We start from the raw sequence: 25,211 nt of genomic DNA, 5'->3' as shown, positions 1-25,211 counted from the left end.
TAGGTCTTCATTATTTTTACTGATTTAAAAAAATTATTTTGTTAATTGCTGAGAAATGAGTATTAAAATTTTTAGTGTAGGCCGGGCGCAATGGCTCAAGCCTGTAATCCCAGCACTTTGGGAGGCCGAGACGGGCGGATCACGAGGTCAGGAGATCGAGACCATCCTGGCTAACACCGTGAAACCCCGTCTCTACTAAAAAATACAAAAAACTAGCTGGGCGAGGTGGCGGGCGCCTGTAGTCCCAGCTACTCGGGAGGCTGAGGCAGGAGAATGGCGTAAACCTGGGAGGTGGAGCTTGCAGTGAGCTGAGATCCGGCCACTGCACTCCAGCCCGGGCGACAGAGCGAGACTCCGTCTCAAAAAAAAAAAAAAAAAAAATTTTTAGTGTAATAGTTGTTTTATTTCCCTCTTTACATTTTTGATTCATGTAATTGGAAACTATTATTGTGTGCATATATATTTAAGAAGTCTAATTTATAAATAAATCTTTGATGGTTAGTGTTTTTATATCCTGCTTAAGAGCGGTCACATTGGTCTGTTTTCCATCTTAAATTAATATTTGTGTATGGTATGAAGTAGAGGTTAAGGTTATTTTTTTGCCCCATATGAATAGCCAATTGACTAAGCAACATGTTTTGAAGTGACCAATATTTCTTCACTGAAATGCAATGGCACATCTATTCCAAATTAGCTAACTGTATGTGAGTATATTTTTTTGAACTCTATTCTGTTCCATTTGTCTATTTGTTCATTTTTGTGCTAATACCAATCTACTTGTTCTATCTTTAATATAAATCTTGATGTCTGATAATATAAATCCTTAGTTTACTCTTCAAGATTGTTTTGGCTATTATAAATCCTTTGTTTTTCAGACTTAGGATCAACTTGTAAATTTCCACAAAAACTGCTAGGATTTTAATTGGAAGTAGGTTGAATCTATAGATTAATTTGGAAAAGAATTGACATCTGAACCGTACTGAGTTTTTCTATATTCTTATATCAGCATGGTCTATCCCTCTCTTATTTAGCTAGCATTTATTTTTTGAAGAAATGTTTTATAGTTTTTATTGCAGAGTTTTTACAGATATTTCAATAGATGTATTCCTAAGTATTCGATGTTTTGTTATTATTATAAATGATACTCTTTTTAAATGTTCATTTAAAAAATTGCTTGCTTCTGATATACTGAAATACAGTTGATTTTTATATATTGGTCTTGTATCTTGTGACTTTGCTAAATTCACTTACTGATTGGTAGATTCTTGTAAATTTCCTACATAGACAGACATGTCATCTATGAATACTGACAATTTTACTTATCCTTTCTAATCATTATACCTTTGATTTAGTTTTCTTGCCTTATTGCACTAGCCACAATTTCCACTATGGTGTTGAATAGAAATCATGATTTTGGACATGCTTGTTAAGTTTTTGAACTCTAGAAGAACAAGATCAATATTTTACCATTAAGTATATTAAGTTTTTTTACTCTTACCCTTTATCAGAGTGAGGAAGTTTGCTTGAATTCCTAGTTTGTTGAGATTTTAAAAACATGAACATTGGTTAAATTTTATTAGAGGTAGTTTCTGCATCTATTGAAATGATCATATGTTGTGTTTTCTCATAGTTCTAATGTAAAATATATTGACTATTAAAAATTTTTTTCTTGTGGTTGGGTGCGGTGGCTCACGCCTGTAATCCCAGCACTTTGGGAGGCCAAGGTGGGCGGATCACGAGGTCCGGAGATCGAGACCATCCTGGCTAACACAGTGAAACCCCCTCTACTAAAAATACAAAAAATTAGCTGGACATGGTGGCGGGCGCCTGTAGTCCCAGCTACTCAGGAGGCTGAGGCAGGAGAATGGCGTGAACCCAGGAGGCGGAGCTTGCAGTGAACCGAGATCACGCCACTGCACTCCAACCTGGGCGACAGAGCGAGACTCTGTCTTAAAAAAAAAAAAAAATTTTTTTCTAAATTACATAGAAATTGTATATGTGGTGTACAACATGACATTTCGTTATATGTGTACATTGCAGAATGGCAAAATCAGTCTAACATATGTATCACCTCACATACTTATTTTTTTTGTGGTGAGAACACTTAAAATCTACTCTTAGCAATTTTCAAGGATATGATATATTGTTATTAGCAGTAATGACCATGATGTACAATAGATCTCTTCAGTTTACTCCTCCTATCTAGCAGAAATTTCATATCCTTTGACCAACATCTCCCGCTCTTCCTAATGGGACCCTCAGCCTCTGCTGACTGCTATTCTACTTGCTCTCTGCTTCTATGAGTTCTACTTTTTTAGATTCTGTGGATCAGTTAGATCATACAGTTTTGTCTTTCTGTGCCTAGCTTATTTCACTTAATATAATGTCCTCCAGGTTCATCCATGTTGTTCCAAAGACAGGATTTTCTTCTTTTTTTTAAGGCTGAATTATATTCCATTGTGTACATATACTGTATTTTATTTATCAGTTCATCTGTTGATGGACACTTAGGTTCTTTATCTTGGCTATTATGAATAATGCTGCAAAGAGCATGTGAGTGTAGATATTGCTTTGACATTATTTTTAGTTCCAATACCCAGAAGTGGGATTGCTAAATCATATGGTAGTCCTCCATTTTTAATTTTTTGAGGAACCTCCATTCATTTTCCATAGTGACTATAAAAATTTACATTTTCCCACCAAGAGTATACAAGGGTTTCTTTTCCTCCACATACTCACCAATGCTTGTTATCCTTACATCTTTTTGATAAATATCATTCTAACAGGCATGAGGTGAGACCTCATTGTGGTTTTAATTTGCTTTCAGTGATGTTGAACATTTTTTCATGAACATGTTGTCCATTTACATATTGTCTTTTTTTTTTTTTTTTTTTTTTTTTTTTGGAGACAGAGTCTTGCTCTGTTGCCCAGGCTGGAGTGTAGTGGTGTGATCATAGCTCACTGCAGCCTTGACCTCCCAAGCTCAAGTGATCCTCCTCCTTCAGCCTCCTGGGTAGTTGGGACTACAGGCATGTGCCAGCATGCCTGGCTAATTTTTTTTTTTTTTTTTAGATACAGGGTCTCACTATGTTGCCCAGGCTGGTCTTGAACTCCTGGGCTCAAGTGATCCTCCCACCTTGGCCTCCCAAAGTTTTGGGATTACAGGGTTAAGCCACTGCACCCGGCCTGTATTCTCCTTCGAGGAATATCTGTTCAGGTCCATTTTTTAATCAGTTACTTGTTTTCTTGCTTTTGAGTTGTTTGCATTTCTTATCTATTTATCCTTATCATATCCTTATCATATGGATGGCTTGAAAATATTTTCTCCTGTTTCATAGGTTGTCCCTTTACTGTGTTAATTGTTTCCCTTGCTGTGCACATGTTTTTAAATCTGGTATAATGATGGATTTTTAAATGTTAACTTTGCACTTCTGGGGGTAAATTCATTTGGTCAAGACTTATTCTTTTAAAATATTATTGGATTTAATTTGCTAGTATTTTGTTTAGCATTTTTCCCCCAAATATGTTTATGAGAGAGATTCCAGTGTAATTTTTTTCCTTTTTCATGTCCTTATATATTTTGGTATCATGTTTGTACTCTCCTCTTAAGAATGTGGGGAAGTGTTTTTTATTTTCTATTTTCTGAGAGAGTTTGTATAAGCACAATGTTTCTTCCTCAGACATTTGGAAAAATTTACCAGCAAAGTCACTGGGCATTAAATTTTCTTTGTGGAAAAGTTTTAAATGGTATATTCAATTTTTAAATTACTGTATTCGTTTGTTCTCATATTGCTCTAAAGAACTATCTGAGACTGGATAGTTTTTAAAGAAAAGATGTTTAATTGACTCACAGTTCCACAGGCTGTATAAAAGGCGTGGCTGTGAAGGCCTCAGGAAATTTACAATCATGGTAGAAGGTGAAGGGGAAGCAAGTACATCTTCATATAGCAACAGGAAAGAGACAGCAAAGGATGACATGCTGCAAAAATTTAAATAAACAGATCTCATGCGAACTCACTCACTATCATGAGACTAGTAAAGGGGAAATCTACCCCATGACCCAGTCACCTCTCACCAGGCCACTCCTCTAACACTGAAGATCATAATTCAATGTGAGATTTGGGTGGGGACACAGAGCCAAACCATATCAATTATATATAAAATTTTTGAAATTTTATATTTCTCCTTGTGCTAGTTTTAGTAAATTGTTTTAAAAGAAACTTCATTTGTTTTTAAATTGGAGAATATTCCTATTGTCTTTTATATGTTTCAATATTGTAAGCTCTGGTAATATCTACTTTTTAATTCCCGATATTGTTAATTTATGTTTTATCTTCTTTTTTTCTTGATCAGTGCTAGTGTTTTATCAATTTTAATGCTTTTAAAAAGCCAACTTTTTACTTTGCTTTTATTTTCTTTTTATTTTTCTCTGATTTCTGCTCTTAAGTATTTTCATTTTTATGATTTTTGACTTAATTTGTTGTTCCATTCACAACTTCTTGAAATGAAAATTTATTTAATAACATTGTTCAGCCTTTCTTCTCTTCTTGTGTATGAATTTAAGATTATGAATATCTTAGTATACACTTTTACTGCATTTTACTCATTTTCATTATTGATTCAAAATATTTTTTAAGTTATTCTTTGTACCATGGGTTCTATGAAAGTATATTGATTAATTTACAAATATATCGGGGTTTCTAGTTTTTTTTTTTTCTGTATATGCTGTGATACTTTTGTTAGTGGTTATATTTTCCATGAGAGATTTTTAATTTAGGTGCCATTGGCAAATTTCCATTAACTCAGATGCAGAACTTCACATTTTTCAATGCATACATGAGTTTTTTTTTGTTGTTGCGGTATTAATAATAGCATAAATTTATAAAATATTAAGTAATCATTGAATGCAAAATATGTCCTATTTTGCAACTTAATATACTTTTTATTAGGTTGGAAGTAAAGTAATTGCATTTTTGCTCATACTTTAATGGCAAAAACCACAATTACTTTTGCACCAGCCTAATAATGAGAATTATTATTATTATTATATTGCCTTTTTTTTTTTTTTTTGAAGTGGAGTCTCACTCTGTAGCTCAGGCCGAACTGCAGTGGTGTGGTATTGGCTCTTGCAACTTCTGCCTCCCAGGTTCAAGCAGTTCTCCTACCTCAGCCTCCCAAGTAGCTGGGATTACAGGCGTGCGCCACCAAGCCCGGCTAATTTTTATATTTTCAGTAGAGAACAGGGTCTCACCACATTGGCCTGGCTGGCCTGGAATTCCTAACTTCAAATGATCCGCTCGCCTCAGCCTCCCAAAGTGCTGGGATTACAGGCATGAGCCACCATGCTTGGCCCTAATAATGAGAATTCTTATCAAACTGTTTACACAGAATAAAATGAATGGGTAATGGTGAAGCTGAGTTTCACATTTTTATGCAATATTCTTCAGTGTTCCTATTTGTTCAATACTTTTAAGAATTATATAAATTTTTTATGGTCTGTGCAACATTGAGTCAATATTATGGGTCCCAAATATATAAAATGTTTGCTTGTTCCATTGTTTATGTTTTGAGTACAAATTATATTTTGTATGATTTCATTAAGAATTGGTTGATAATTCTATGGCCTAACATGTGGTCTACTTTCTAAAATATTCCAGCTTCATTTGAAAAGGTTATGCATTATTCAGTTGTTTGGTATTTGCTTTTGATTGCTTGTATTTCTCAGTCAAATGTAGGAAGTGGAGCTTAAGAAAAGGGCTGGCAGTTTTGGTGATCAAGGAGGAGAAAGTATGAGATAGTTGTCACGGATAGTGGGAGAGTAAATGATCTAAAGAAATATAAAATGATAGTTGAGCAGCACTAAGGGCCCATTTGGGTATGAATCTAAAGAGGGACCAATCTGAATGCATGTGTTTTCATCAGTGAGTTTTATATGTGTGGGTGAAGCTCTGAGTAGACAGAGATAAATTGAACTCTTTTAGAGTTTCTTTGTTATCTTTGGTGTTTGGACCCTTAGCTTTGATTTGTGTCAGTAGTTTTTAAAAAATTAAATGTTACCTTCTCTCAGCAGATCTTTTTAGTATGAACCCAGGCATCTTTAACACCAATAAAATTTCTCCTATTATTTTTCTTCCCTGTGTTCTCATTCTTCCTGCATCTAGAGCTTCTCTTTAGAATTGTACTCCCTGGATTGATCCTCATATTTCTTACTTTTATGCTCATCATATTTTTTTCTTTCTGTCTTTGTCTCTTTCTGAGTCTAGGAACTGGGAGTTTGTCTTGACTGTCTTCCAAATTACTAATTTAGTCCTTTGAGTTGTATTATTCAACTCTTTCACTGAATTGTCATCTATCTTTTTTTCTTTTTTCTTTTTTTTTTTTTTTTTGAGACGGAGTCTTGCTCTGTCACCCAGGCTGGAGTGCAGTGGCCGGATCTCAGCTTACTGCAAACTCCGCCTCCCAGGTTTATGCCCTTCTCCTGCCTCAGCCTTCCAAGTAGCTGGGACTACAGGCGCCCGCCACCTCGCCCGGCTAGTTTTTTTTGTATTTTTTAGTAGAAACGGGGTTTCACCGTGTTAGCCAGGATGGTCTCGATCTCCTGACCTCGTGATCCGCCTGTCTCGGCCTCCCAAAGTGCTGGGATTACAGGCTTGAGCCACCGTGCCCGGCCTCTTTTTTTCTTTAATGTATAGAGAATGTATTATGCATAGCCACTTGCAAACTTTAACAAGCATGATTAGAGCAGCATTTTCTATAACAGTAGCACATAAGTTGGAACAACACAAATCTTAAAATAACTGGAATGAATGAGCAAATTGGGTGGCCCAAGGCTCAGACATCAGCAGGTGTTAAACACCTGTGGGAAAGGAAAGAGAGAACGATCCATTTATTTTTTTCTATAGGAAGTGCAAAAGAGGCAAAATTAAGAAAAATACTGCTTCATGATAAAGAATTAAGCCATAAAGAATATCCACAAAATTGTGTATAGTGGGTACATCTGATATAGAATGGAAACAGAACCAGGATAGAGCAGCACAGGAACACTATGAAATGCCCAGGCTCTCTTCATTACTAGTCAGGACTTTAAAAAAAATTTTGTAAACTTTTTTTATTCTCTGCTCCTTTTTCATAATCTAGTGATGCTTTATGTTTTTAAAATATTCTTAAATCTCTCTGAGAATACCAAGAAAGATTTTAAACCAAGTTCTCTTCCCTGCATTATCTGTTTCTTCTGGGGTCAGTTGTTTTCTGGTCCATTTTGGTCTTACTCTTTTATGCCTACCACCCCTGCCCCATCTCCATCCTAACTGTATAATAATGTTTGATTATCATTGCATATTTATGCTTTTTATGTGTGTGCAGACAACTGTTTTTATGCTTATAGATGCCTTCTTCTGTACATTTTTTTTCTTCAGTTAAAAGAATTTTTTTACAGTCATAGTCTTGCCCTGTTGCCCAGGCTGCAGTGAAGTGGCACCATCCTAGCTCACTGCAGGCACAAACTCGTGGGCTTAAGCCATCCTCTCACTTCAGCCTCCCAAGTAGCTAGTACTACAGGTGCACACTACATGCTGGCTAATTTTTAGATTTCTTTTTTGTAGAGGCAGGTTCTCGTAATGTTGCTGGGGCTAGTCTTGAACTCTAGGCTCAGGCGATCCTCTTGCCTTGGACTTCCAAATTGCTGGGATTGGAGGCGTAAACCACAGCACCTAGCCTATGTATGTTTTAAATAGAGTCTGTTTCCTCTACTCTGTCATTCTAATCCTATCTACTTTTGATCTTCCCTTTAAATTTCTGATTTGCTGATAGCACCTTTTCTTATTTGTCAGAGCTGTCATGAATTTGTTTATATAAACTGTTAATTTTACTCCTTTTACCTATTGTTGTTACCTGTTTTACTTTTATATTTATTTTAAGCCCTACCATACACTGTTATTATTCATGCTTTAAACAATTGTCAATTGTCTTTTTTTTTTTTTTAGACGGAGTCTCGCTCTGTCACCCAGGCTGGAGTGCAGTGGCATGACCTCCGTTGCAACCTCTGCCTCCAGGGTTGGCAATTCTGCCTCAGCCTCCTGAGTAGCTGGGATTACAGGCGTGTACCACCATGCCCGGCTAAGTTTTGTATTTTTAGTACAGACCGGGTTTCACCATGTTGGCCAGGCTGGTCTCGAACTCCTGACCTCAGGTGATCCACCTGCGTCAGCCTCCCAAATACTGGGATTACATATGTGGGCCACCATGTCTGACTGTCAATTGTCTTTTAATACATTTAAGAAATGGAAGAATAATAATATTTTAATTCCTCACATATTTACTATTTTTGAGCTCTTCATTCCTTTCTGTAAACCTGAGTTTACATGTAATATTTCCTTTAATCCAAATGATTTTCTTTACCAGTTCTTGTAATGTGAGTTTGTTGGTGATTCTCTTAGCATCCATTTATCTGAAAACATATTTGTTTTGCCTTGAATTTTGAAAATTCTTATTTTTTATAATACAACAGATCCAGTAGTATGAGAATTATTTTTCAGGATTATAGAATTCTAGGTTGACAGCTTTCCCCCACTCCCTATGAGTACTTTGTCTTCTGGCCTCCATTAGTTCTGAAGAGATGTCAGTTCTGTTTCTTGTCTTGGTTCTCCTGTATGTATGTGACTGCTTTTAAGATTTTCTTTTTGTCTTTGGTTTTTAGCAGTTTGGCTATAATGTGAGTAAGTATGGATTTATATAGATTGGATTCAGATGAACTTTTTGGATTGGTGGTTTGATTTTTTTAAAACAAACTTGGAAAACATTTAGCCAGTATTTTTTCAAGTATGTCCTCTGTTCCACTTATATGTATCAGACTTTCTTGCTCTTGTTGTTGTTCAGTGGTGTGGTCATGGCTTTCTGCAGCCTCAAACTCCTGAGTGCAAGTAATCCTCCTACCTCAGCCTCCCAAGTAGCTGGGACTATGGGCACACAGCACCATGCCCAGCTAATTAAAAAAAAATTTTTTTTTCATAGAGAAGGGGTCTTGCTATGTTGCCAGGGCTAGTCTTGAACTCCTGGACTCAAGCAATCCTCCTGCCTTGGCCTCCCAAAATGTTGGGATTAAAGGCATGAGCCATGACTCCTGGCTTAGATTTCTTGATATTGTAGAGTTTATATATGGCTTCTTTACCTTCATGCATTATATTAATTTTTTACTGTAAATTCTATTACATATGTATCATAGTAAACAAAGTCTTTAAATTCTAACATTTGGGTCTGCTGTGGGTCCATTTCTATTATATATATATTTTTCTTTTAACTCTTCCATTTTTCTTTTCATGTTTAATAAGTTTCAACTGACTATTGTACATTGTGGGTGATAGTGTAGAAACTCCAGATGGTGTGGATTTCAGTCTTTCTCTGAAGTAATGAGTTTTGTTCTAGCAGGCAGTTAAATTACTAGCAGATCAACTTGATCCTGGGGAGGCTTGGTTTTAGGCTTTGTTGGGACAGGTCTATTTCAGTTTTGCCATTAGTTCTGGTAAGTGGCTGTTATTCTTCCAGTGTGGCTTTTCTGGAGTTTCAGTGGAAAGCCTGAGATATTTACCAGTTCCCTCTAACACTAAACCCTGACTCTCCAGGACCAGATAGCTGTTGAAATCTCTTCCCAGTTCTTTCAGATTTCTAGCTATTACCTCTCCCTGGGCTTGGATTTTCATCCTATGGATGGGGATTCAGAAGTCAGGCCCCACTGACTCCTATTTTCCTGAGATTTCTGTCCTCAATTTTTAGCTTTTCTAGCAGCTTCAAACTTCATTCTCTGATACTTTCACCCAGTAAGACTGCAGCTTTTTACAAGAGCTCTGTCCCCTCCTCTGGCCCCTGCCTGTACACAACAGAATGTGTGTGTAGTTGTCTCAGGATGGAAGAAGAGTAAGTGTGGGCTTCATTCAGTATATTCCCCTTCTTTCAAGGGTCATATCCCCCCTGATTTGTATCTGCTTTTGTTTCCTTGACAATGCCTTCAAATGGTGTTTTTATAAATATATATTTTTAAAAAGTTTATCATTGTTATCATCAGGAACATTAGTATAAACTACTCTCTCATTATCAAAAATCTATATGTTAAAAATTACTTAAAATTGTTATTATTTATCATTTCCTTGGTGTTTGGGGAAGAAGAGAATGCACATGATTTTTCTGAACTTCTCATTAAGGGAGGCAACCCAGCCTTGGTCTGGAGATCCTGAAGTTATATTGTATGTGTAATAAAATAATTATTTTGTTATTTTTATGAGCATAGCATTAATAAATTAAATATTTAGTAAGATTTGTATCTCAGGACTTTTCTACCTGCTAAGACTATATTGTTCAACAAGGCAGATGAGGTTCTTTGTTGAGTTATTATAAGGTATTGAAGCCTATAATTTAGTAGTGGAAAGAGCACATAGCAAGAGTTGTATGATGAGGTTGGAGAGGTAGGCAGCAAACAGATAATGAAATTTTAGTCTAAACATTCGTAAAATATGTGGGTGGCTCCTGTGTGGAGATTAGGTTACTGGGAGGCAAAGCAGACTTAGAGAAAATAGTTAGGAGGACATTGCAATAGTTCAGGAAATAAATAATAGCTGTTTAGTGTATGATGGTAGTTGTGGAGAAAAAAGCCAATGGATGGATTTGAAATATAGTTTGGAAGTAAAACTATCAGTACATATTGATGGATTGGATATAGGGGTGAAAGAAAGAGAAGAATAAAGGTTGACCAAATTCTTTTTTGTCTCAAAGTATGAAAGCTTGTTAAGACCTCTTTTCTGTTTGTATTTTCTTTCTTGCTCAGTAAGAAAACAACCCAAAGCACTTTTTTCTAATAACTCGTATCTTCTTCTTTTATAATAAAAACATATGAGTGGTCTTTAGGGTACAATACAAAATTCTTTTACATTTTACCTCACCATATTTACTTTTACCAAAGTAGTATAAGAATAATTGTAGGAAAAACATAGTTTATCTACTTAGACTATAAAATTTTGGTATACTAAAAAAAAGTAAATCAAAATGGTTATATCTTGCAATAGAATGCAGAATCACACGGATATTAAAGGTAAACATACTTCAAATGTATTTTATATTCTTGGCTTCTTCTTCAGACCACTCCATTGCCTTTTGGGACATTTCTGTGGAAAAGTTGAGAAGCACTGACCTATCTGAACCTTCCAATCCAGCCAAACTTGTCTCTACTTTGTTCCAGGAACATGCTGTGTACATTCCTCTTTCCATGTTTTGCATGCTTTTCTCCCTGCCAATAATGCCCTGTTTTTCATTACTTGTCAAAATTCTATTTTTCTTTTAAGGTTCAGCCTATGTTTTAATTATTGTGTGAAACTTCTAAAACCTTTCTTTGTTTTTAGTAATTATGATCATTTTCTTCTTGTCGTTTTGTAGCACTCAATTTTTAAAATTTATTTTGTACTTAGATAACATATAATTTACTATAAATCATAGATTTTTAAGAGTTAGGAAGAACAGTGGAAATTTAATTAATTTTATTATACAAGTGAGGAAGATGAGATTCATTTGTCATGTAACTAGTTTGCAATAAGAAAGGGTGAAACTTATTTTTGGGTCTGTTGGCTCCCAGGTTAGTAATTTTTCTAATCTACTGCATTACTTCTTCATGTATATTTATTGATCTGAAAAGCTGTGTCTCTTAGAATTATGTAGTATATGAGTAAAGTTTGAAAATAAGAACTTTTAAAATGTGATATTTGAGGTACTGGTTTTTGAGTGTATGTGTACAGATTGACTGAAATTTATTATAACTTGTATTTACTCTTTCTTTTTTTTTTTTTTTTTTTTTTTTTTTTGGTAGAGACAGGCTCTCACTATGTTGCCCAGGCTGGACTTGAACTCCTGGGCTCAAGTGATCCTCTCACCTTGGCTTCCCAGAGTGCTGGGATTACAGGTGTGAGCCACTGTACCCAGCCTTTTATTTACTCTTTATTCAACAGATTTACTTATCAACACATGTTGATGAAACTTAATTATAGCTTTTATATACTCTTCATTTATTCAACAACTTGCATGTGTCAGAGAGTATCCTGGGCACTGAATGCAGTAGTAAATAATACATTAAGGTTCTTACCTTCAGGAAACTTTCATTCAAGTGGTATGAGACAGTGAGCACAATCATAATCTAATCTATGGTGGGAAAACATCAGAACAGCTGTGGCCACTTGAGTGGTTGGAGCAGGAACTGATGGAGAAGGGGCACGAAAGAACTTTTTGGGATGCTGATAATTTCTTAGGGCTTTGGGTTACATAGGTATATGCAGTGTCCAAACCTATTGACTGGTACACCTAAGATTTGTGCATTTGATTGTATTTAGGAGGGAAAAATCCTGTAAAACTAGAATAGATGTAACTTATATGAGAGTTATAAAGGACAATATGTTAAACACCCATGAAACTACCACCCACCCCAGGAACTAGAACATTGCCAGCAATTTGCACCTACATACATGTTTCTCCCTAGCTATCCTCCTGTCTATCTTGCAGGAGTATTTTGGGATTAACATTTCCTTGATTTTTTTTTTTTTTTTTTTTGCTGGGGGTAGGTTTAACACATGTATATGCCTAAACAATGTACTATTCAGTTTTGCTTGTTTTTGAAATTTAGAAAAACGGTATTTTACAGCTTGCAGTTTTCTGTAACTTACTGCTTTTACAACATTGTATTTTTAAGATTTACCCATGTTGCATAAAGCTATAGTTCATTTATTTTAATGAACAGATTCTATAGTATAAATTCACAAAAGTATTTACCTATTTTCCTGATAGTTTGGGTTGTTTGCAGTTTTTGCCATTGGAAGCTGAGGTGCAATGGATATTCTTGTAATGTGTTTCTTGGTGTAAATATGCATGAGGTTTGTGACTAGATGAAGAATTGTAGCAGTTCTCAGAACATGGTCTCTAGAGGATACCTGGGTATCCTAAAAACCTATTCAGGGTTTAATGAAATTAAAATGATTTTCATCATAATGCCAAGATGTTAAATGTCTTTTTCATTGAGTTGACATATACACAAATGGTATAGAAGTAATAGTGAGTGAAACTGCTGGCACCTTAGCACAAATCAAAGCAGTAATGCTGGCTGTAGTTGTGATCATTGTATTCTTTTTTTTTTTTTTTGAGACAAGTTCTGACTTTGTTACTCAGGTTGGAGTGCAGTGCAGTGGCATGAGCACAATCACTGCTTACTGCAGCCTCGACCTCCTGGGCTCAAGTGATCCTGTTGTTTTCTTTCTTGTCATGTACTTCCAGGAAAAGAAAAAAGCCAATTTGAGTCACTTAATTCTTTTGATTTTTTTTCGTAGAAAAGCATCAGTGCATTTTCTAAATGACTAAATTCATTAAAATTCAGGAAACATTTACTGAGTGCCTATGGAATTCTGGGATATGTGTGTATGTTTAAGGCAGTGTGATTTCCAGTTAACATCCTTTCTGTTCTAAACACATGATTGCATCGTATTAAAATATAAAAAGAGAAAAAAGTATCCTGAATAAAAATAGATCAAGCTGTACATACATATAGATTATAAGTGCAAAATAATGAGTGTGGTTAAAGCCTATGCCATGCTTGCTGGCTTTCCTGTACAGAAGTAGGCACTGGAGACAGTTTTACTCTTGTGGTACAACATGGACGACTAGAGGCAGGTCCAGGATGTTACTTTTACTGCCAGCCATTGCTTCCCTCCAAATAGACTATTGGAAGGGGAACCTCCCGCCAAATGCTGCCTATTGCTATAGCTTTGGATAAGTTGCAAGCTTAGGAAGATGAAATGACATGATTTAGGAACTCCAGGATAAAGCGAAGTATCTCCTGCCTTGTGACTGACTGGATCTGCATCGTATCGGATACCTCTTCGAGGCAGGAATTTTAACCTGCTGTTATAAGACCTGGTTCTATATATATAGATAGCCCAGGCAGGCTAAGTTGTGGCAGCCACAAATTGTTAGATGAGTAGGGTGACCACAGACTGTGTATGTGTGTGTGTTGAGGGTAAGGTGAGGAATGGTGCAGTAAGCCTGCAAACCAAATTGCAAAATATATGAAGAAACGCAGTGCTAAGAAAGATAGTCAACAAAATTAAAAATTGAAAAATGAATTTTTTCCTGATAGAATTTAAAAATGTAAGTAAACCCCTAATTGAAATGTAACACACAAACAGGAAAGTATGCTACTCATAAATGCACAGCTTAACAAATTTTCATAAAGTGAACACACCTTTGTTAACCACTACTTAGATCAAGAAATAGAATATCACCAGAATTACTGGCAGAAGGCACCCCAGAGGTCTCCCTGTGCCTCATGCCAGTTATTCTCCATGCCCTCCCACTATCCCAACCCTGCCAAGCTAACCATTATCCTAACTTTTTCACCATGAGAAAGAAATGGAGGGATATGGAAGTGAGCTTGAGAGGCTTCCATGGTCAGTGAACAGTTCAGGTAAAATAATTTAGAGGAAATAACAAAGAAGTAGCATTTGACTTCACAGTAGCTGAGAATTTCCTAGAATAAAAAAAAGACATGAATCTTTAGATTAAAAGTATATTGTCACTTTTGATCAAGAAAAATCAACATCAACACCTTTCCAAAAATATTGCAGAACATTGCTGCTAATGCAAACAAGTTTTAAACTACTTGAGGTAAAGCCATGACATGTAGGAGTGATAGCAGACTTCAATATTTATGTTAATAGATACCACAAAACAATGCAGAAATATCTTTAAAGTTCTGGGGTAAGAAAATTATAAAGAGGATATTGAGAGTGAGGGCAACAAATTTTTTTTCAAAGACTACAACTTAAAAACCCACAGAGCCTCACTGAAATTTCTACTAAAAGATACATTTCAGCAGGAAAAAGTGAGTCCAGAAGGAAGACCAAAAACGATGGTGAGCACAAAACAATCCAAAGTCAATGGTGAGCACAAATTGATAAAATTCTAGCAAATTTACTCCTTACTACTAAGAACTTCATTTTAATTAACTTTCTATCTTTTCAGAAAACCAATTCTTAGATTTGTTGATCTTTTCCATCATTTTTACAGTCTCTATTTCGTTTATTTCTGCTCTGAACTTCATTATTTCCTTCCTTCTGTTAACTTTCGGCTTTGTTCTTCTTTTTCTAGTTCCTTGAGGTGTAATGTTATGTTGTTTGACATCTTTCCTCCTTTTTGATGTAGGTATTTATTGCTATAAACTTCCCTCTTATAACTGCTTTTGCTGCATTTAATATTGACTATTATAAGATATGATGTAATAGATTTCAAGGAATTATGTATTTTTGAACAAATTAATTCTTTAAAGTTGCATATCCAATCGCAGATGAACTTCAAAACTCTTGTAGTTTTATATCTGTTACAGTAATTGCAAGGTTTTGTTGTTTTGATATATTAGAAGTTCTAGAATTGTTATATCCTCTTGATGAATTAATCCCTTTATCATTATAGAATCACCTTCTTTGTCTCTTTACTGTTTGTGACTTAAAGTCTGTTGTATCTGATATACCTTTGCATGGAATATCTTTTTCTCTCCCTTTACTTTCAGTCTATGTGTATCTTTAAAGGTGAGACAAGGTTTTATAAGTAGCATATAGTTGGGTCATGTTTTTTAATACAGTCAGCCATTCTCTATCTTTTAAGTGGAAAGTTTAATCTGTTTACATTCAAGTTTATTCTTGATATGTGAAGGCTTATTAGTGTCATTTTATTAATTGATTTCTGGTTGTTTTGTAGGTCCTTTGTTCTTTTCTTTCTCTCATATTGTTTAGCATTGTGGTTTGTTGGTTTTCTATAGTGATAACATTTGAATCCTTGTCTGTGTGTGTTTGCTTTACCAGTGGGTTTGATACTTTCGTCATCTGTTTTTCATAATGGTAGTAATTGTCCTTTTTTGTTTGTTTGTTTGTTTCTTTTTTGAGACAGGGTTTTGCTCTCGTTCTGTCCTCCAGGCTGGAGTGCAGTGGTGTGATCATGGTTCATTGCAGCCTTGACCTCCATGGTCTCACGTGATCCTCCTGCCTCAGCCTCTCAGGTAGCTGGGACTACAGAAGCCTGCCACCATGCCTGGCTAATTCTTTTGTATTTTTTTTTGTAGAGATGTGGTTTTACCATGTTGTCCAGGCTAGTCTTGAACTCCTGGGCTCAAGCAGTCTGCCTGGCTCAGCCTTCCAAAGTGCTAGGATTATAGGCCGGAGCCACTGTGCCTGGCCCTGACATTGTTCTTTGACTTCCAAATGTAGAACTCCCTCAAGCATTTCTTGTAGGTCTGATCTAGTAGTGTTGAATTCCCTCAGCTTTTGCTTGCTTCAGAAAAACTTTCTCCTTTGCTTAATGAAGGATAATTTTGCTGGCTATAGTATCCTTGACTTGCAGGTTTTTTTTCTTTCAGCACTTTTTTTTTTTTGATTTCTTTATTTTATTATACTTTAAGTTCTAGGGTACATGTGCACAACATGCAGGTTTGTTACATATGTATACATGTGCCATGTTGGTGTGCTGCACCCATTCACTCGTCATTTACATTAGGTATATCTCCTAATTCTATCCCTCCCCGCTACCCCCTCCCCACAATAGGACCTGGTGTGTGATGTTCCCCTTCCTGTGTCCAGGTGATTTCATTGTTCAATTCCCACCTAGGAGTGAGAACATGTGGTGTTTGGTTTTTTGTCCTTGCGATAGTTTGCTGAGAATGATGGTTTCCAGCTGCATCCATGTCCCTACAAAGGACATGAACTCATCCTGTTTTATGACTGCATACTATTCCATGGTGTATATGTGCCACATTTTCTTAATCCAGTCTGTCACTGATGGACATTTGGGTTGATTCCAAATCTTTGCTATTGTGAATAGTGCCACAATAAACATATGTGTGCATGTGTCTTTATAGCAGCATGACTTATAATCCTTTGGGTATATACCCAGTAATGGAATGGCCAGGTCAAATGGTATTTCTAGTTCTAGATCCTTGAGGAATCACCACACTGTCTTCCACAATGGTTGAACTAGTTTACAGTCCCACCAATAGTGTAAAAGTGTTCCTGTTTCTCCACATCCTCTCCAGCACCTGTTGTTTCCTGACTTTTTAATGATTGCCATTCTAACTGGTGTGAGATGGTATCTCATTGTGGTTTTGATTTGCATTTCTCTGATGGCCAGTGATGATGAGCATTTTTTCATGTGTCTGTTGGCTGCATAAATGTCTTCTTTTGAGAAGTGTCTGTTCATATCCTTTGCCCACTTTTTGATGGGGTTGTTTTTTTTTTTTTTTTTTTTTTCTTGTAAATTTGTTTGAGTTCTTTGTAGGTTCTGGATATTAGCCCTTTGTTAGATGAGTATATCGCAAAAATGTTCTCCCATTCTGTAGGTTGCCTGTTCACTCTGATGGTAGTTTCTTTTGCTGTGCAGAAGCTCTTTAGTTTAATTAGATTCCATTTGTCAGTTTTGGCTTTTGTTGCCGTTGCTTTTGGTGTTTTTAGACATGAAGTCCTTTCCATGCCTATGTCCTGAATGATATTGCCTAGTTTTTCTTCTAGGGTTTTTATGGTTTTAGGTCTAACATTTAAGTCTCTAATCCTTCTTGAATTAATTTTCGTATAAGGAGTAAGGACAGGATCCAGTTTCAGCTTTCTGCTTATGGCTAGCCAATTTTCCCTGTACCATTTATTAAATAGGGAATCCTTTCCCCATTTCTTGTTTTTGTCAGGTTTGTTGTTCCATTCTCTCCTGGCCTGTAATGATTCTGCTGAGAAATCTGCTGTTAGTCTGATGGAGCTTGCCTTAGAAGTGACTAGACACTTTTTTCTTGCTGTTTTTAGAATTCTCTCTTTGTCTTAGACTGTTGACAGTTTGACTCTAATGTGTTGTGGAGAACCTGTTGGAATTTTCTTTTTGGGGCTCTCTGACCTTCTGTATCTGGATGTCTAAATCTCTTGCTATACTTGGGTAGTTTTCAGCTATTATTTCATTTACCAGGTTTTCTATTCCTTTTGTATTTTCATTGTCTTCCAGAATACTGAAAATTCTAATATTAGGTTGCTTTATGGTATCCCATACGTCATGCAGGCTTTGTTCATTCTTTTTTTTTTAGTTTTGTCTGTGTTATTTCAGGAGACCTGTCTTCAAGTTCAGAAATTTTCTTCTGCTCAATTTAGTCTATTATAGATGCTCTAGAATGTATTTTTTATTTCATTAAATGAATTCTTCAGTTTCAGGGTTTCTTGTTTTCTTTTTAAATGATATCTCTCTCTGGTAAATTTCTCATTCATATCCTGAGTTTTTTTTCTGGTTTCTTCGTATTGTTTATCTGTATGCTTTTGTATCTCCCTGAGCTGCTTTAATATCATTTTTTAAATTCTTTTTCTGGCATCTCATGAATTTCTTTTGGATTGGAATCTTTTGGTAGAAAATTATTGTGATCCTTTGGAGATGTCATATTTCCTCTTGTTTCCATGTTTCTTGTGACCTTACACATCTGGTGTAATAGTCACTTCTATTTTTTTGTATTTGCTTTCATAGGGTAGGACTTTTTCCTGAAGATTTGTTTGGGGTGTTGGTTGGCCAGGGCACTTTGGGTTTGAATCTGAGTGCATGCAGTAATGTAGTCTCTGTAAGATTTTTTTTCCTCTGTAAACAGCATCAGTGGTGTCTGTGATTTCCTCAGTGGCATAGTGTGTGGTTGTGAAGGCTGTGGTGAACTTTTGCTGGGGATGGTGACACCAGCTGGACCGATCCTCAGTCCTCAGTGGTGGCAGCAGTTGGACAGCCATGTACATTAGCCCCAGGGTGGCTTACATTAGTAATGGTATTAGTGGGTCCAGGCAGTCCAATTTTTGGGTCTCCAGGTAACTTGTTTGGGTACCAGCAGTGGCAGTGATGGGCTGGGCAGCTGAGTGGGTCCACAGGCCCCTGGGCAGTGAGCATGGCATAGGCCATGTCAGTAGCAATGGTAGGACAACCTCTGGCTCTCCAATTGTCTGTGCTTATGTTGGCGGTGACAGCGATAGGCTGGGTAGGCAAGTCCCAAAACCTGCAGGTGGCAAGTGTGAGTGGGAACCAGCTGTAGTGGTAGTGGCAGGTTGGGTGGGTCACATCCTCAGACCCCCAGGTGGAATGCTCAGTTGACACTGGATGTGGACAAACTGGTGCGATACCAAGGCCCCCAGATAACATGCTTGGGTACTTGGCAGTGGGGTGCTGAACTGAGCAGGATGAGAGTATCCTCAGGTCCTCCAGTATTGGGAGCAGGTGCTGTTTATGGTGGGCAGGAGCAGGATGATTTCCAATTTCCTGGTGGAATGTACAGGTGGGGGCGGCAGTGGCTGTGCTGTGCCCTGATGCTGGGGAGGGGTGGGGTTGCTCTCAGTGGGAGCAGTTGTAGGGAGCTGGCTGGGGAGTGTGCACTGCAGCTGCAGGTGGAGTCTGCAGATGTGATGAAGCTATACTCAGGGTGCATGTATTTTGACACTAGCGGCAGCAGCCTGCAATGGTGGCAGCTGTAGGTGGTAGAGCTTGTCCTCAGGGCACATACAAATGTATGGCAGCCCTTCTGCTGGGAGCAGTGGGGTTACTGCCAATGGCTTGTGCTTTGGTCCCATAGGCAGCAGCCAGCAGTGGAGGTAACTGTGGGTGGAGGATGTCAGTGGGGCTCTAGGGGTGTGGATATGTGGGGGCTATTGAACTCCAGGGTAGGATGCATTCTGGTGGGGGGTTGGGCTTTAAAAATGTCACTGTGCTGTAGCTGCTTAGGAATCGGGGGTATGTTGGATCAGCGTAAGCTCCCTCTCTAAGGCATTGTCATTGTGCAGTCTCCAGGCAGCTCCTATGTTACTCCCAGGGCCCATGAAAGTTGAAGGACTCTCTTGTGTCTGGGATTGCAGGAATTTGTGGTGAAAATGTGTGCCACTGGGAGTCTCTCACTTAACTCTTTCCCCACACTGTGCAGGCTCTCTAGGCTTCCGGCTGATCCTGGCCGAGCAGGCTGCCCCACTTCTCTCTCCTTCCTTGCTTTAGGTGTTTTCTGTCACTTCTCTGTTGAATTTCAGTGTTCTCTCTTAGACGACCTATTCGAAGTGTGATTATCTGCTCGCTACTTCGGTTCTTCTTTGTGGAGGAGGCTAGTACCAGATACTTCTAGTCAGCCTTCTGGACCCCTCTTCCCTCAATTTGAGATCTCTTCTTCTGTTGTCTGTAACTAAGTTTAATGCTTGTTTGTTCATGTTAGGAATTTATATCATCTTCCTCAATTAGGTTGTTAACTGGAATTTTATAATCTTTGTCCACAGGAAGTTTAAAATGTGTGATTTCTTGCATTGTGCTTTGTATGTAGTAGTACACGCTATTTATCCAGCTAATGGATTTGACAGCCATTGCTGTCAAGGAGCAGTCCTTCTTTGTATATGAAGGATGCCTTATCAATATTATTTACATTTGTAACTTTATTTATTTATTTATTCATTCATTCATTCATTCATTCATTCATTCATTCATTTTTGAGACAGAGTCTCGCTGTGTCACCCAGACTGGAGTGTGATGGAGTGTGGAGGCTCACTGCAGCCTCAACCTCCCAGGCTCAAGTGATTCTTCTGCTCCGCTCGGAGAGTAGCTAGGACTACAAGTGCGTGCTGCCACGCCCAGCTAATTTTTTTTATTTTTTTTTATTTTTTTTGTAGAGATGAGGTTTCACCATGTTGCTGAGGCTTGTCTCCAACATACGGGCTTAAGCTATCTGCCCACCTCCGCCCCGCAAAGTGCTAGGATTACAGGTGTAAGACACTGCGCCCAGCCCATTTGTAACTTTATTGTTTTCTCTTACAGGCAAATATTCTGAAAAAGACTCTGCATGGGAATGGCCTGCCTTACTATGACAGAAATGGAGGGAACATCCACATCTTCTATATATCAGAATGGTGATATTTCTGGAAATGCCAATTCTATGAAGCAAATAGATCCAGTCCTTCAGGTGTATCTTTACCATTCCCTTGGGAAATCTGAGGCAGATTATCTGACCTTTCCATCTGGGGAGTATGTTGCAGAAGAAATCTGTATTGCTGCTTCTAAAGCTTGTGGTAAGTATTAAAAAACAGCCTTTTCCTTTTTAATCCATGTATTATTGTTTTAATTATGCTATGCTAATATTAGGTACATGCATAATATATATATATTTTTTAATGCTTGTATGTCTGGCATGTGTGTTTTCACATGCATAGACAATGAAAGTGTTACTGGAGTACAACTTATGGTGAATCTGCTTTGGGCTAGGTGTCAAAACAAACTTGATGGCCATAAATGTTTGCTGAGTATTCTTTATAATTACATATATAATTACATCCTGTCATGGGCTATCTCATGACATAAGTTAATATTAAAGCTAGATCCTGAGAGCAACATGAAAGCAAAGAATTAATGTTTTGAAATATGTATTTGATTTAAAATCTTGATTAAATGGTTGACAAACCATCATTTTCTTCTAGTTAGCTTCTGAAGACCTTTGCCAGTCTTTCCTCATATATATATATATTTCTCACATCTTTGGTGTATCTTGAAATCATTTTTACTCTTGAGACCTGATTGTATTATCTGTGGACCAAAACTATGAACCAGAGAACTCTTTCTGTAGAGCTAACACATTTTACTAGACCACTGAGGTTACTATAGAGCCTAATATCATGGTATCTCATTTTTAAATGTTCTTTTAATAGAAAGACTAGTTGACGCATAAGCTTTGTTTTGAAGAATTGTAATATGATTTTATTTGTAGAGGTAAATTAAATGTCTAATATAGTATTTATAAGAATGTATGATGACATCAATTTATTCTGTTTAATTTAAGATCAGTATAGGTCAGAATAGCCATTAACTGTAAGTTGGAGGAAGCTAGGTACATTTCAAGTTCTTTGTAGCTATTTTGAAAAATACAATACATTGTTGTTAACTATAGTCACCCTACTCTTCTGTCAAATATTTGAACTTGTTCCTTCTGTCTGTATTTTTGTGCCCATTAACCAACGTCTCTTCATTTCCCCCTTCCCACCTATATAACCTTGCCAGTCCCTGCTACCAATCCACTCTACCTTCATGTGATCAACTTTTTAAGCTCCCACACATGAATGAGAACTTGTGATATTTGTCTTTCAGTTCCTGGGTTATTTCACTTGACATAATGACCTTCAGTTCCATCCATGTTGCTGTGAATGACATGATTACATTCTTTTTTATGGTGCCATTGGGCCCCAGGGGAGTACGCATTCTGTTGTGAGCTGGGCTTCCAAAATATCACCTTGCTGTAGCTGCTTAGGACTCAGGGGGAGTGTGGGACCCAGAGTGAACTTCCTCACTGGAATAGGAAATGCTTTTGTGCTGTCTCTGGGCAGCCCTCTATGTTAATTTTTTGTCCTGCAAGGGTCTAGGGTCTTTCCTGTGACTAAAATTGCAGGGGTTCACAGTAGGAATGTGGACCATTGGGCATCTCTCACCCTTTCCGTATGTGGAGTCTCTTCCAGCTTCTTGCCACTCCCGGCAGAGCAGGCTGTCTTGTTCTGTCTCCTTCCTTGCTTTTCTATTGAATACCAGTGTTCCTCTTGGATAATCTACTCAAAGTGTGATTATATACTCATGGTTTTAGTTTTTAGTGGGGGAAGTGGATATGAGAGACCTCTAGTTAGTGATCTTGACTATATTGTAAAGTCTGTATTTTTTGTTGTGTGTAGTCTCTGAAATCTCTGATCCTTTAGCTTGTAGTAAGATTTTAGCTTGTAAGATTTTTTTAGCTTGTAAGATTTTTCAGCTTGTAAGATTTTTTTTAGCTAGTCAGATTTTAGCTTGTGAGATTTTAGTTTGTAAGATTTTTAGCTTGTAAGATTTTTTTTTGACAGATTTTATTGAATTCCTAGAGCCAAAAGAAAATAATAGAAAAGAACAACTCTTTCAGTCTTTGCAGATTGGCTCTATGTTGGGGCACTCATTCAGTGTTTACCTAGTCCATTTACAACTCTGCCTTAGCCTTCCCTTCCTGCTTGTGCTGACTCTAAAGAACAGCTTGAGGTGAAAGCTTAGGGTCTTTTCTTCTAAGTGCCATTCCTTGGGCATGCATGTGGCTTTTCTACTCTCCAATACATAGTGATGCTTTTCAGTGCCGTCATTTCCCAAAGAAACTCTCCTCTCTTGTGTCTTTTTTGGTTTTCAGTGTGTTTATTGTTTGCCTCAACTTTAGGCCTCTGTCCCAGGTTGTTCATTTGCAATGTTTTCAATGAATGTCTTCTGTGTAGCTGCTTTTCTGCCCCGAGAAAGTCCTGAATTAAGTGGAACATAGGTGTGCTCTTTGCATCATTTCTTCAGTCAGTCCCCAGTCAGGTCAAAAGAGAGAAAAACGGTTTTTTGAGATTAAGGTCAGCTCTGTTCACTCCAGAGCCAGGGACCAGAGTTTCACACGGGGAACACCAATTGCCATCTTCAAGACTTTGCTTAACTAGGGTTAACTAGGGGGAGTGAAGCAGGGGTTGCTAGGCAGGATGTGGGGGTAGTGGGTGGTTAAGGGAAAGTAAAAATGCTGCACAACTTTCCTGCCATTTTTAGTTGCTGTTTTCTTGATTCAGCATTTATCTGATTGCTGCATATCTTTGCCTATTTTCTATAGTTTATATGAAGTTCATTCTGACGGTTTTTACTCATTTTTCCCCCCTATTGCTGTGGAGAAGGATAGGCCCTTGGAACTACCTACTCCACCATTTTCACTGATGTTACTCTTTTACTTCTATAATCATGGAAGTAAAGTTTAAGATTTTTCTATCTATATTGTTGAGATTACCCTTGGTATCGTCGTCAAACTAAATTTACAAAATGTGTCAATTTCTCTGTTCCTTCTTGGTCTATTCTCTGTGATAGTATACTTAAGATGGAATTGTCTTTCATGTTTGATTGAACTCAAATATAAATCTTGTCTGGGCCTGATGGTGGTTTTTCTTTCTTCTTTGTTATGCTTCTTCCTTCCCTTCTTCTGTCTCTTTCCTGCTCCTTCTTTCTTTTCTTCTTTTGTTTAAGTGGATAGAGTCTGTTCCCTTTTTTTAATGGGTATTTTTAAAAATTATTATTATACTTTAAGTTATAGGCTACATGTGCTCAACGTGCAGGTTTGTTACCTATGTATACATGAGCCCTGTTGGTGTGCTGCACCTATTAACTTGTCATTTACATTAGGTATATCTCCTAATGCTATCCCTCCCCCTTCCTCCCACCCCACGACAGTCCCCAGAGTGGGATGTTCCCCTTCCTGTGTCCAAGTGTTCTCATTGTTCAGTTCCCACCTATAAGTGAGAACATGTGGTGTCTGGTTTTTTGTCCTTGCGATAGTTTGCTGAGAATGATGGTTTCCAGCTGCATCCATGTCCCTACAAAGGAAACGAACTCATCCTTTTATGTGGCTGCATAGTATTCCATGGTGTATATGTGCCACATTTTCTTAATCCAGTCTATCATTGACGGACATTTGGGTTGGTTCCAAGTCTTTGCTATTGTGAATAGTGCCACAATAAACATATGTGTGCATGTGTCTTTATAGCAGCATGATTTATAATCCTTTGGGTATATACCCAGTAATGGAATGGCTGGGTCAAATGGTATTTCTAGTTCTAGATCCTTGAGGAATCACCACACTGTCTTCCACAATGGTTGAACTAGCTTACAGTCCCACCAACAGTATAAAAGTGTTCCTGTTTCTCCACATTCTCTCCAGCACCTGTTGTTTCCTGACTTTTTAATGATTGCCATTCTAACTGGTGTGAGATGGTATCTCATTGTGGTTTTGATTTGCATTTCTCTGATGGCCAGAGATGATGATCATTTTTTCATGTGTCTGTTGGCTGCACAAATGTCTTCTTTTGAGAAGTGTCTGTTCATATCCTTTGCCCACTTTTTGATGGGGTCGTTTGTTTTTTTCTTGTAAATTTGTTTAAGTTCTTTGTAGATTCTGAATATTAGCCCTTTGTCAGATAAGTAGATTGCAAAAATGTTCTCCCATTCTGTAGGTTGCCTGTTCACTCTGATGGGTAGTTTCTTTTGCTGTGCAGAAGCTCTTTAATTAGATCCCATTTGTCAATTTTGGCTTTTGTTGCCGTTGCTTTTGGTGTTTTAGACATGAAGTCCTTGCCCATGCCTATGTCCTGAATGGTATTACCTAGGTT

At 37.4% G+C, this 25,211-nt stretch overlaps 1 protein-coding gene across 3 annotated transcripts in view; it reads left to right on the top strand.

Moving 5' to 3' along the window:
- JAK2 (Janus kinase 2) overlaps positions 1-25,211 on the top strand; it is a 160,792-nt gene that overhangs the window by 18,759 nt on the left and 116,822 nt on the right. For all 3 annotated transcript variants that reach the window (XM_050761094.1, XM_050761096.1, XM_050761095.1), the window contains one exon: positions 20,851-21,101. In XM_050761094.1, coding sequence (XP_050617051.1) covers positions 20,876-21,101 — 226 coding nt within the window. In that variant the 5' untranslated portion in view covers positions 20,851-20,875. The remainder of the gene's footprint in view (positions 1-20,850; positions 21,102-25,211) is intronic.

Source organism: Macaca thibetana, chromosome 15, assembly GCF_024542745.1.
Source record: "Macaca thibetana thibetana isolate TM-01 chromosome 15, ASM2454274v1, whole genome shotgun sequence".
Lineage (NCBI taxonomy): Eukaryota > Metazoa > Chordata > Mammalia > Primates > Cercopithecidae > Macaca > Macaca thibetana.
The sequence above is the reverse complement of the archived record's forward strand: the minus strand, read 5'-3'. Positions and strand labels throughout refer to the sequence as shown.